The following is a 14601-nucleotide window of genomic DNA, read 5'->3' on the forward strand; positions in this document are numbered from 1 at the left end:
AAACAACTACTACTACTACTGCTGCTGCTGCTGCTGCTACTACTACTACTGAACATGTGTAATACTGGTAAGTATGCTCTTTTGTTTACTTAGGGGACTCAAAAATCACTAAAGTAAATAAATAATTCTTCAACTCAACTACATTTAAAAAAAGAGTATGACATTAATCCAATAGTTTTATGTACCTAGTTATTACTCAACTGGTCAATACCTATGACAAAATCTGCAAGTTAGCAACATCATGCAAATGCAGAACTGGGTATGTAAATATGCACTCATACCTTTATCCTTCTTAAAGTCCAAAGCATCTTCTTTATCAGTCACTATTTCCTTCATATTGATAATACTCTGATGGGTAAGCTGCCGGAGAATTTTAATTTCTCGAATTGCTGTAATTGGAAAGCCTTCCTTTTCGTTATCTAGACGTACTTTCTTTAAGGCTACCATTTCTCCTATAAAAGTTAAATAAAACGAAGTTAGCAACTGACAAAACCAAGTGACAGTTTTCTTAATTTTATTTTAATTCAAAATTTCTGTTCCTACCTCTTACCACTCACAAAATATATTTTAGCTTTCAAAGTACCAACTGATAATGTTCACAGTTCAAGAAACTAAGTCTCTAATTAAATTATGCAAACTGTGGAATACTATATAACTGTTAAAAAGGATGGGATAGGTCCCTAAGTATTGTTACTGTATGCTCTGCAAGATATATTAAATGAAAAAAAAAAAACAAAAACAAAAAAAGATGACGAACAGCAGATGCATTACACTACAATTTTCAACAAGTGAAGCAGGGGATGGAATGGTTGAGCGGCTCAATCGGTTAACTGTCCAACTTGATTCCACCTCAGGTCATGATCTCATGCGTTTGAGATCGAGTTCTGCTTTTGGTTCCATGCTGAGCACGGAGCCTGCTTAAGATTCTCCTTTTCCCTATGCCCCTCCCCTGCCCATGCTCTCTCTCCATTAAGGGAAAAAAAAAAAAAAAAGAAGTAGAGAGGAGGTTAAATTTATACAAAATGCTTATACAAGCATAAAACTTGTCAGGTACAGGTGAGAAAATGTGCTCAGGCGTATTAACTGGTTCAAAGCTGCCCCATTACCCAGCAGTGAGACAGGGATTCAAAATCCGGCTTATCTATCTCAAAAGTATGTGCTCTTCCCACTACGCTTAATGGCTTCGTAATTCAGATATGAGTGACGACTGTGTCAGGTAAGATCTAACTATTAAATAGAACATACACACAAACCCTATTATAAGAAAAAATTCACTATAATAAAGGTTTGTTCATTCTGCTTCTTTGCAGAAAAAAGGAATTCTGTACTTACAAATTTTCCAAAAGAAGGATATTTATCCTTTTAATCATTAAAACTTATTTGATTTTGATGGAAGTCTAAAATGTAGTATGATTCTTTATTAAACAGCTTTTAAAAGCTATAATTTAATCTTTTTGAAAATGCAGAATCACCATTATAAATATTATTACTCTATGGTGTAACTGCCTTCCAGAGTTTCCAAGCATAAGGTACCCTAGTCTTCCGTATTCCAGATCGCTTCAAACAGCTATGCTATTTTAATCTATTGGTTTGTTTCAACACGGAATTGTAAGTAAAGATGAAACACTGGCTCTATACGTTATTTAGTAAAATATGTAGCCTCTGCACAGTTACCATTTACTGGCTGCAAGACCTTTTAAACCTTTCTCGAAGGTTCCTGATTATGTTCTAAAAGATTAAGCTGCCAAATCTGGCCTCTACACAAAGGGTAACTTTGACAGAAAAAATATTTTGCTAAAAGAGAAAGTGTTGCATAAGGCTTAATACAACAAAGTTTACTACTAAATAAGGCAAATTAAGGTCAAGATACTTTTTTCCCCCGATTACTAACAATGTAAGCATTTATTCCCAATTAAAGAACTCTAAATCCCACCATACTACATGTCACAAATACTAAAAAAAAAAAAAAAAAAACAANTACATGCAATAGATCCAAAGAGCCACAGTATTTTGCATACTTACCAGTGTCTTTATCCCTGGCCTTGTAAACTTGTCCATAGGTACCTTCTCCAATAATTCCGATGATGTCAAATTTATCCACACAGCGTTTTCCCCAGTCAATATCTTTTTCTTTGATTTCACCATAGCGAGGCCCACATATTCTATCAAATATAGTTCCTTAAGTTTTTATATACAATCAAGCAAGCTGAATAAACTGTTTAATATTTAATATCCACCCTCTCCCAAATGGTATTATAAATTATCATGAAAGTCAAGGCATCATTCTTCCATACTGACTCTTCATCTATAGACTAATAAACTAAGAAAGAGAACTAAAGCTTATATGAAGAACTTCCAGACTAATAAAATATAATTTTTCAATGAGTGGATAAAACCAACACTAATACAAAAAGTCAAAGTTCTCTAACCAATCTCTAGGAAGTTTTCCTTTTCATTCATCATCTCTCTATATATATACAATATATATATACATATACAAAATATATAGAACTTTTATATGCTTCCGAAAAGCAAGTTTGATAATGAACATTGCCAAAACTCTAACTATAAAGCTTACTAACAAATTCAGACTTACAGCTAAATGAAATTATCTTAATGTAAATACTAAGGGCGCCTGGGTGGCTCAGTCGGTTGAGCGTCCAACTTCAGCTCAGGTCATGATCTCTTGATTCGTGGGTTCAAGCCCCGTGTCGGGCTCTGTGCTGACAGCTAGCTCAGAGCCTGGAGCCTGTTTCAGATTCTATGTCTCCCTCTCTCTCTGACCTTCCCCTGCTCACGCTGTCTCTCTCTCTCTCTCAGAAGGAAATAAAACATTAAAAAATAAAAATTAAAAAATTAAAAATAAATGGAAATACTAGAAATATATTTAGTCCAAAAGAGTAAAAACTCTCAGGAATCAACTCTCAGGAATCCATACTGTGTGTGTGTGTGTGTGTGTGTGTGTGTGTGTGTAATATATGACAAATATTTGACATCCTTCAAACAGATACATAATTTTATAGTCTTTCAATATTCTGGTACATAATAGAAATTCAAGTAAAGGAATAAAGCTACAATACTCAGGAAGACTATTTTAAAAGTTTTTTAGTTTTCTACTCCATACTAGAAAATTGCCTCATACTCACACAAGATACCTGAACAGCAATTCTAAAATCAGATCTAACTCAGTCTTACTCGCACTTTCCGTTGGTTAAGTAGAAGTAAAAAAAGAAATCAACATGCTCCGTTCTTAACTGATGAACACATTTCAAGGGAAAGAGTGATCTCTACGCACTTACTTGAAGCTAATTTAGGATACAGATTTCAAACCTTCTTCCACTCCACCTCTTACAAAATGAAAAATGCATTTAGTTATGGGAGCAAATGGAGCAAAAAAGCAAAGGAAAACACAGCAGCTTGCCCATTACTAATTTTGTTTGGGCTCACTGAATGCTGACTTCCACGTTCTCTAATTTCAGTGTTTTGTGTTATTTAAATATCTTAATTATAGAAATTATCTTTAACATTAATACCCCAAGAAATTAATACATTACAAACCATAAGAGAAAATTAAAATTAGTTTTATTAGTCATTTTGAATAGGTATGCAGGGATTTCTGAATTTTTTTCAAAACTTTAGTAGAATTTATTCATATATTTAAGTTTAAAGAATAAATATACTTTTTATTATTTTAAATCTTAATTTTGTGTTTTATGATTTTTGAGGACCCAGAATCATTTCTGGTCAACTTAAGAGCAGGTAGAAAGCAAGCACATACTTAGGCCTCCTTTTACTATGTAACTGTGTTGTTGTTTTCTTTTCTTCTGGACTCTTTGAGAGATCATCTCCTCCTGGTAGCTCAGGGGGCAGTGGTAAATCAGCAAGTAAACATCGTAGTTTCTTCTCTACTTCTTTTTTAACCGCTTTTACTGAAATATTTCCTCGTAAGCTAAAAAAGAAAGAAGTCAGACAAATAAAACACATTTATGTGAGAAATAAAAATCAGCCATGTCTTATACTTCAGTAGCAATGGCAAAATACTAAGTTACTTTCCAGCTAAAATAATAAACTATTCAATCGCAAGATACCAAATTTGGAGGTAAAAATGATTAGATAAAAACTAAGGAAATGTGAACAAAGTATGGAATTTAGTTACAACAATGTATTCATATTCATTCACTGACTGAAACAAACAATCCATACTAACATAAGATGTTAATAATGAAGAAACTGAATACAAGGTCTATGGGGACTCTCTGTAGTGTAATTATTATTTTTCTGCAAATCTGAATCTGTTCAAAACATAGTATATTTTAAAGATGATATAGAATTACTATGAAACTGTAAATTAAGACTAAAAAAAAATTAATATCCTGCTTCACAGAAAAATTCATTAGTTTTGTGATAGCATCCTGACTCTGTTGGCGAGACATAAACAGGTTTTTATAAGAAATAAATAACACTACAGGCTACCTGGGCAGCTCAGTAGGTTGAGCATCCAAATCTTGATTTCAGCTCATGTCATGATCTCACGGTTCATGAGTTCAAGCCCCGCACAGGGCTCTGTGCTGACAGTGTGAAGCCTGCTTGGGATTCTTTCTTTCCTTCTTTCTTTAACCCTGCCCTACTCATGCCCTCTCTCCCAAAATAAACAAACTTAAAAGAAAAAGTCTTTTATTAAATAAATAACACTAAGTGGCATTATTTATTTTGCCCATTTAAATAACCACAGGGCCACATGGGTGGCTCAGTCAATTAAGTGTCTGACTTCAGCTCAGGTCATCTCACGGTTCATGGGTTCGGGCCCTGCGTCAGGCTCTGTGCCAACAGTTCAGGGCCTGGAGCCTGCTTCGGATTCTGTCTCCCACTTTCTCTTTGCCCCTCCCCTGCTCACGCTCTGTCTCTCTCCCTCTTAAAAATAAACACACAAGAGGTGCCTGGGTGGCTTAGTCGGTTAAGCGTCCGACTTTCGCTTAGGTCATGATCTCGCGGTTCGTGGGTTCGAGCCCCGCGTCGGGCTCTGTGCTGACTGCCAGCTCGGAGCCTGGAGCCTGTTTCAGTCTGTGACTCCCTCTCTCTCTGACCCTCCCCTGCTCATGCTGTCTCTCTCTCTCTCTCCCCTAGAAATAAATAAAACACTAAAAAATTAAAAAAATAAATAAAAAATAAACACACAAAAAAATTAAGATACAACTCCTCTCCAAAAGGAACTTAGTCTTTTGGAGAACACAGTCAAGTAAGCAGCCAGATAAAGTACTACAGAAATGGACTCCTACAGTAATGCAGCTAAGGGGTCGCTAAATCAGGATTGAAAAACAGTAAGGGTTCTTTCAAAAAAAAAAAAAAAGTGCTACTTGAACTGTGCNTGAGCTGGCAGTCAGCACAGAGCCCGACACGGGGCTCGAACCCACGAACCGCGAGATCATGACCTAAGCGAAAGTCGGACGCTTAACCGACTAAGCCACCCAGGCGCCCCAAGAAAACTGTACTCTTAAAAAAAGAAAGAAAGAAAGAGAAGAAAACTGTTGTCTCTTATTTGTAAGTAGTTTTCAGTCAAAAATTCTCATTTGTCTGAAGATTCAAATCAACATTTTTAGAGGAAAAAACACAAATCTTAATTTTACTTATAACTTAAAATTAAAAGACTGTCTATATTCATATATACTACGATATGAACTACCAAATTCAGCAAGACTCCCAGAACTCAGCAAGACTCCCAGAATTCAGGGAAATGAAATATCCAAGAATAATACTATATAATTAAAAGCATCATTATTTTTATTGAATACTTGGCAAAAACCAAAGTGTTATTAGGAAGTGTGATTTTTTTCAAAATAGGAAATGTGTGGTTTTTTAAAAGCTCCCATATACTATAGCGACAAAAACAATAAAATGCCTTAACAAGAAATATACAAGGCCAATAGAAGAAAATTTAAGAATATGACTGATGAAAATAAAACTGGATCTGAATAAATGGAAAGAAACAATGTTTTTGTATGGGAAACTGTAATGCTGTAAAGCTATTACTCTCTAGATTAAACTACTACATTCACTAGAGTCCCACACAAGAAAAAAAAAATTTTAATATAACTTGACAAGCAGATTATAAAATCTAAGAATAAAGGCAAAAATCTGCCAAAAATTTTCAGAAAAAATAATGAAGTGAGGTTTGCCTTGTCCTGTGGCCAACCTGTTTTAAAAGATCCCAAACTCGAGGCACCTGGGTGACTAAATTGGTTAAGCATCCTACTTCGTTCAGCTCAGGTCATGATCTCTGTACTGAAAGCTTGGAGTCTGCTACAGATTCTGTGTCTCTTTCTCTCTCTCTCCCCCACCTCTCTCTCTCTCTCTCTCTCTCTCTCTCTCTCTCTCTCTCTCTAAAACAAACATTAAAAAAAATTTATAAAAGATCCCAAACTAGAAGCCCAAGGTTGGCTGAAGTCAGGGAATACACACACACACACACACACACGTATGTGTATATATATATGTATTTATATTTATATTTATGTAGTCATGTATGTATGTATATAATGGTCTACCCAAAGTTTTTTTTTTAAAACTATGAATTAAATTGTCAACATTTTTAAATGAGAAGATTTACATAAACATTCAGATTTCAGGCTTCTTTAAAAAAAAATCAAAACCTCTAGCAACACTGGGCCAAAATTCATAAACAATAGCATTAAAGCTGAGGCTAAATAGCACAGCTATTCACTAATCAGTATTTGAGTCTGAGAAGCAATATACTATTCATCCAAAGAAGTCAAAACAAACAAACAAAAAATACTGACAAAGAAATAATAAAACACATTAACAGAAAAGGGAAATTGGAAATACAGATATCTGTAAGAATTCTTATATATGGCACCACAACCAGTGAGATAGGACTATTCAGTAAATGATGTTAGAAAACTGGATCTGTCCGCCTACAGGGTAATAGGGGAGCATATTTTTCTTCCTGATCTAATAACCAAAAACAAATTTCTGTGTGATCGGAGTCAAGTTTTTTTTAACTTTATAAACCCATAAGTTTTAAAAGAAGAAATGATAGATCTGACTATATTTAAAAATAGAAAACATCCATATAGCCAAAAACAGAACAAATAAATGTCAAAGACAAGCAAAATACTCTGAAACAAGATCCTTAACATAAGGAATAGTTACAAATCAGAAAAAGAAAAACAGTATTAAGGAAAAGCCAGCATAAGATATGAACAAGCAGTTCACTGGAAAAAAATAGTCAAGAAGTATTTAGAAACATGATATTTCAATAATCAGAAAAATGCAAAATTAGATAATCATATATTTTATAGACTGTGTAAATTGGTACACAGTCTTATTAAGATACAATTTGGTAGCTTCTATCAGATTTTAAATACGTATACTTTCACTTTATAACTATCCTATAAAAAAAACTGTTCAAATGTACATAAAATATTAATACAAGAAGAGTTTGATAGCACATAATAATTATAAATCTAAGTATACCTTAATCAATAGAATAGTTAGTAAGAGTATGATCTGTCCATAACTACAGATAAGAATAGTGAACCTATCCATATATCAACATAGAATGATCTCCAAAACATTACATGAAAAAAACAAGTCAAGGAGTATTATGCATAATATAATCCTAATTTTCTTTAAAATAAAACAATTCTATGAATGCATATAGTTAATAGTTTATCTTGTGATTTTTCAACAGTAATAAATTTCAGGTCTGGAAGAGAAGCAAAGTTCAAAGTGAGCCTAAAAGATATTATTTGGCTAGGAAGCAAGGAAGTACTCAAAAACCAAACAAGTCATGTCAAAAGGACATGAAAATCAGCTTAAAGGAGTTCCCAGTGACCAAGGACAATGGAGCATCGAAAGAAGAGTGACTGACTAGTGCTGAATTGATCTGTGACCACGTGTTAGTAGTAGCAGCCAGGGGCCTTAAAATCTTCTATATCCATGAAATGTGCAAACATATTCAAAGAAAGAAGAGCAGAGATCCAACAGAAAAGCAGAAGAGACAGAAAAGAACATGGGTAAAAAACTTTTTGATAAGCACGACATATACCACCATCTCATTAAAAATGGATGCACAAAGAATACCCTCCCTAAGCACTCACATGCATGCATCTTGAATTCTTGAAACTATCACCAGTAAAAATTTACCTCCAAAGGATATACAAAAAATAGAGAACAACCAGTCTCATGGGTCCAGAATTACTGAATTCTTGGCAACTGGGTTATTTTCTCACTAATGAAGTGACTCAGTTCTGCATTCATGCCTCTCTGGGAGAGCCCATTCCACGACTCATCAAAATTACAAATTTGTACTCTGTTTATGAACCTTCAGTGTTCCTAGAGAACAGTGAAACCTGTAAATACCGTAATTAGAGTGGTATAATTGGAGAATACCTGATTACATTAGATGAGATCTCTTGGCTACATTTTTGATTGTAGAAAAAAGATGTTACAGTGGACATGAAACACAGGAATTATGAATTTTGGTTTTAAATTATGAAATGTTCATAATGCCAACCAAAGTGAGCACTTGAAAGATCCACCCACACAGCATTCTCATCCACTTGTTTTCAAATTCTATAAAGATGTCAGCTAGAAAAACTGCTCATATAGTTGCTTTTTAACAGAAAATGCAGGAAAAACAGCTCTAATGTCTCCATAAAAAAGAAAAAGGTTAAGTGGCATAATAGACAGGTATTACACAATGGCATAATGCTTCTATCCTAGCATGTTTCAGAAATATTCTTAGAACTGTATTTGCTTTACAGACACTCGTTATCTTCATCCTCTACAAAAACGTCTCAAAATAAAAAAAGTCATGCCCCCAGTATTCACAAAAGAAATGTGTAAATATGTTAAAGGAAAGCATAATCATATTATGAGTTTTCTGTAATACATAATGAATCTGCAACTGCAAAACATTAAAAGGGTCAAGAAAAGTCTAAAAAATAATAAATTCATAAAGCTACCCAAAGTGATAAATGTATAAGGCCACAGAAGAAACCTAGACATAACCAATATATCTGCTTTATTATCACCCAGGACAGAGTCTCTCATAAAATGTCCCGTTTCTGATACTGTCATTTAAGGAATACTAAGTCAAAGAAAATACAGTACTGGCATTTCTAATTCCCAAACTCAAGTGGAAATGTGCATTATATTCCAAAGCAACAGCAAATTTTTCCTGGAATTCTTAGCATAAACTGTAATTTTGTCATCTTACAAGCAGTGTGCTTCATTTTAAAGTATACATAATAAAGATAATATACTTATGATTTTTTTATAATCTTTTGGGGGAGGGGGGCATTTCAGGTAATTTCTCACTCCAAACTTACATTTCTTTCTTTAAACCGTTAGTGACAGGGGAATCCTATGTGGCTCAGTCAGTTAAGCGTCCAACTTTGGCTCAGGTCATGATCTCACGGTTCCGGAGTTCAAACCCCATGTCGGCCTCTGTGCTGACAGCTCAGAGCCTGGAGCGGCTTCAGATTCTGTGTCTCCCCCCAACTCTGTTTGGCCCCTCCCCCCAATTCTTTTGGCTGCACACATCCACTCTCTGTCTCTCTCAAAAATAAAAAAACATTAAAAAAAAATTTAAAAATAATAAACTGTTAGCGACAAAGCCTCTTTTGCACTTACCTATCGGTATCTTTATCTTCAGGCAGCATGGGAGGCAAAGGTAATGGTGGTAGCGTAGAGGTCACTAAAGCCACATGCTGCTCCTTCTCCTTGGCTCCTAAACTTGGTGGAAGTGGTTTGGTTTTCTCTTTAAGAGATACTGGTTCCTCCTTTGTAGCAGCAGACTTACTCTCCTTCCCCACTACAACTGCTTTCTTGGCGGCTTTATCTACAAGCAAGTTATTGTCCACCTTTGTCACCTGAAGAGGTGGCTTTGTTTTTGCCTTGTCATTTTTTAAAGTCCCACCACTCGAGGGAGAAGGGGCGTGTTCCGTTTTCAGTTTCTTCACATCCTTCACGTGGTTGGTTTGGGACGCACCGGCGCCCGTCTCTGCGCCCCCCTTTGTGGGTGTCGAAGTGTTTGAGGCTTTGGCAGCTTTGGCAGCAGCCTCAGCAGCCTTCGCGGCTTCTGCAGCCTTCGCGGCTTCTGCAGCTCTTGCTGCCTCTGCAGCCCGTGCTTTTTTATTCTTGTTCAGCTCGGCTGCCAGGCTACTCTTCAGAGTTAGTGTGCTAGGAGAAATGCTAGAGTGACGGCTCCTGGATCGAGACAATCTGTGCCTGCTACGAGATCTTGAATGCCTAGAGGAATATGGGCTTCTGCTTCGGGATTTGGCAGAACGTCTGGTGGAAAATAATGAAGATTTAGTCAGGAATTCAGAAAAGTTCAGTCTGAAATTTACAAAAACTACTAACTCAAGCCTGGTAAATGAAATAGAAATTTATTTAATTTCAAAATCATAATATATATTTTTTGTGGGGGGGGGTTTAAAAGACAGAAGAGGCTTTTAAGCAGATTATTATCTGGTGGCTATAATTTTCCTGAAAATAGATTGTCTTGGTCTTGGTCTAGCCTCTGAATGCTCAAAGGTGAGACTGGATGAAAGCAGATCTCTGGTGGAAGAAACACTCTAAGGATTAGAAGTGTGAAGAAGCATCACTGCTGTCTTTAGAGAAGAGAAATACAGCGGCGCTTGGGTGGCTCAGTCGGTCGAGCATCCATCATCAGGTCATGATCTCACGGTTTATGAGTTCGAGCCCTGTGTCGGGCTCTGTGTTGACAGCTCGAGGCCTAGAGTCTGGAGCCTGCTTCAAATTCTATCTCTGTCTCTCTGCCCCTCCCCCCCCCAATATATACACTAAAATTTTTTTTAAAAAACAAAATTATCTTTCTGAGGCCTCTGGGATCCTCCTTCTTTAAAAATAAAAGCACACAACAAGGGTACACCAATGGTAGCAGTGGCAGGGTGAAGTCTGACCAACCTTTCACCAGAGTCTACACACTACATCTGAAAAGCTTCCTCACCCCAAAAATTCAGAATTCTGAAGTCCGTAGTGCTCTGTCTAAAGCAAGAGTGAAGAAGACAGTGCCTGTCATTAGGCAATAAGTAAAAGCAGTCTCTAAATCTTGGAAACTACTTAATAATGACTGCAATTCACTCCTCAAAAACTACTGGAATATACAAAAACTATCATATATTTAAAAGTATGGTTACAACCAAAATTCCTATAAAACATATCCAGCACCCAGCACCATGTGAAAGGAAGCTGAAGTTTTCAACTCCTCATCTTAATCAAAACTAAAAACAAATTATGTACAAGACAAAGGCACTATGATAGTACCTTGACATATCTGCCACATCTCATTTTAATGCTCACATCAATCCTAGCGAAGTATCTACAGTTTACAGTTACCTAAAATCAATCCCATCCTCAACAGTAGTTGTGCTGGTTATTACTTACTGCCACTACCCTATTCCTCCAATACTCTTCTACCCAACTCTGTGCCGAGGGAGGCTAATGTCAACAAATGCACCTTCTGGGTTTCAGTGCTGTCTCCCACTGGCAGATCAGAAGGCAGAGAAAGACTGGATTATTTCTTCCCAGCACCCTCCCTTTTGGTCACATTTTCTGACAGAAGCTGTGTCCCCTTACCACCCTTCTCCACAGCTCTCATTGGGCTCTAAAAACACTGTATTTTCCTTGCCCCTTTAAGCTTCCCTGTGTAACTACAAAAACATCTCTTGTGGGTTCCCTAAATCCACCCCCATCTCCACAATCCTTCATGAAAGTCTCTGGCACCATCTCAGTTGGATTCCTTCAGAACCCTGCCTGATCTACCACGTACGCCAGGTCTTAAACCCAGACCTTCTGACTGTAAGGTAGGTAGGTTAACACAATAAATTAACACACTGTGAAGGAGATAACTCTTGCTGAAATTTTGTAGAAATTATGTGGAGAGAGTAAATAAAGCAAAAAACAAAACAAAACCTCCTAACAACCCATAACTAAAATAGGTCAGAGAGAAAAGGAAGGGCTAGAAATTGTACCTGATAGTAGTAAAGTATGGAGGAAAACATTCAGAAACATTCTACAATTCTAATATGAAAACAAAATGAGGATTAGGTTTAGGATAAACTCAACTACAAAATAAATTTCTCCCTCATCTTTCAAAAACATTTCAAAATATACTGAGGGCCAACTGGTGTTCGGCACTTAGCTAGTGTTTCATACAAACCCAGTATTTTATATAAAGTATTCATGTAACACTATTTTAGATTAATGGGAACATGGTTTAGAAAACATTTAAATCTAACACTTCCTTATCAGTAAATATTCATATATACTAATCATTAAAATCACCAATGAGCTTACAAGTATTCATGGAAATGAGGAATTTTGTTAAATATAAAGTGGTAAATATCTTAGATAACTTTAATACAAGAACAAAAAGTGTCATAATATGAAACAGTCACATTTTTTAATTTCTTCTCCCTTCAGACTCTTGGGCCTCAAAACAAGTCTGATATGGTATGGTTCTCGGGCAGCAGAAAGGTACATAGCATAAGAAAGTAAAGAGACTATCCTTTCATCAGAGATTAACAGTACAGAACTTTCCTCAAATTAACTTTCCTACACTAGCAAGATTCTAATCATCATTTTCATACAGACACATAAATTATATTTAACTGAGAGATTTAAGACCACTAAGTTTTATCTAAGAAAAGAGAGACAAAGATATCAGGTAAAAACAAAAACAGAAACAAACAAACAAAAAAAAAACCACCAATACAATGAACTCCCCTAACCTATTAAACTACTCTTTTCTGGATACAATCTGAATAAGCGTTATCAGCAAAGACATAAAATCTTTTGGTCTTTAAAAGGGATATTTTGGGGGGGTGCCTCGGTGGCTCAGTTGGTTGAGCATCCCACTTGGACTCAGGCCGTGATCTCAAGATTTGGGAGTTTGAGCCCCAGATCCAGCTCACTGCTGTCTCCCTCTCTCTGCCCCTTCCCTGACCGCATGTGCTCTCACTCTCACAAAAATAAATAAAACGAAAAAGTAAAACATAAAAGGGATATTGGAAGTGAGGTTTTTAGTTTTTTATCTCTATCAATTAAATTCTTCTAGCCATACCCTCCATTCCTAATTCTATTTCTCTTCAAAAATTTATTTTATTTTTTAACTTTCTAAGAAATGTTTGTTTACTTATTTTGAGAGAGAGAGAGAGAGAGAGAGAGAGAGAGAGAGAGAGAGAGACTGCATGAGAGCGAGCTGGAAAGGGGCAAAGAGAGAGAAAATCCCAAGCAGGGATTATCAGAGCACAGAGCCCAACACGGGGCGCTATCTCACAAAAGGTGAGATCATGACCTGAGCCAAAATCATAGCTGACTGAAGCCACCCAGGTGCCCCAAAAGTTCTTTAACCTTTTACTTTCATATCCTAGTAAACATGCATTCTCTCAGTGCGTATTTACTAATAAATGTCAATGATATATTTACAGTCTGAAACAAACATGGTTTAGGAACCTAAAATTAAATAGAAACACAAAATTCAAGTTTAGGTCATTTTTACAAATGATCTAATACTCCAAACAGTTAGGAGGGTAAGAAAGTGCATCTCTTGATCAATGATGTTATTATATCTTACCAAAAGAACAAAATGGACAGTAGATAGCAAGTCTTTCTTTTAAAAATAAGATTTTTCTTCTTTTTAAAAATGTTTTCTCTAATATTTCTATACTGTAGAATCTGCAGTGAGTACATATTAGCTGTTTCTTGTCTGTTTTCAATGTTTTTGACAGATGATAGCATCTCTTTAAGAAGAGAACTTTTTATGTTCCTAAGGTTTCCAAATTCATACAACACAAAGCAGAATCAGAATAAAAACTCGGTATCCTGAAACTCGACTGGTTAGTGCTCACTGTTAATTAGGTTAGCGTTCCTTGGAGGAAAAGCATAGTGTACGATTCACTCAACTATATCAAACATTCTCTCCAAGAGTCCAGGTCTTCTGAAGGATGCATAATTAGCTAACACTGATTCTTAAAACTTTTACTATTATAATATCCAGTTCCTCATTATATAAAATATATAACTATTATCCAAAAGAACTTTCTGAAATGATACAAATGTTCTATACATGTTGTGTCTGATACATCAGCCACTAGTCTCAACATTTTTTAGCTTCATTTTTCTACCCTGCTTATTTTGCATGCTAATAGCAGGTATACCCATTTCAAAAACCTGATTACCCTCCCAAAAAAGATATAAAAATGCTTCCTATGCAAGGATGGTCCAACATATGCTAATCAACAAATGTGACATACCACATCAACAAAATGAAGGATAAAAATCACATGAACATCTCATGTAGATGATGCAGAAAAAGCATTTGACAAAATTCAACATCTCTGCATAAAAATTAAACAAAGTATAGCTGAAACACCTCAACATAATAAAAACTTTGTTACAAGATTAATAAGGTGTGAGATCTAATTTGTAACATGATGACAAATAGTTGATAACATTGTATAACTGAAATTAACCAAGAGCTCTAACCAAAAAAAAAGAAAAAGAAATCTACGTGGTGACGGATGTATTATACAACCTGATTACGATACGAGA

At 35.7% G+C, this 14601-nt stretch overlaps 1 protein-coding gene across 1 annotated transcript in view; it reads right to left on the bottom strand.

The window, feature by feature from the left end:
* The window catches only part of CDK13 (cyclin dependent kinase 13), a 115266-nt gene that overhangs the window by 80585 nt on the left and 20080 nt on the right, over nucleotides 1-14601 (bottom strand). The window contains exons 3-6 of the mRNA XM_077781157.1: nucleotides 9655-10314; nucleotides 3779-3949; nucleotides 2023-2162; nucleotides 282-452 (exon numbers count right to left, since the gene is read on the bottom strand). Of these exons, the coding sequence (XP_077637283.1) occupies nucleotides 282-452; nucleotides 2023-2162; nucleotides 3779-3949; nucleotides 9655-10314 (1142 nt within the window). The remainder of the gene's footprint in view (nucleotides 1-281; nucleotides 453-2022; nucleotides 2163-3778; nucleotides 3950-9654; nucleotides 10315-14601) is intronic.

The sequence above is a fragment of the Crocuta crocuta genome, unplaced genomic scaffold (genome assembly GCF_008692635.1).
Source record: "Crocuta crocuta isolate KB4526 unplaced genomic scaffold, BGI_CrCroc_1.0 scaffold108, whole genome shotgun sequence".
NCBI lineage: Eukaryota > Metazoa > Chordata > Mammalia > Carnivora > Hyaenidae > Crocuta > Crocuta crocuta.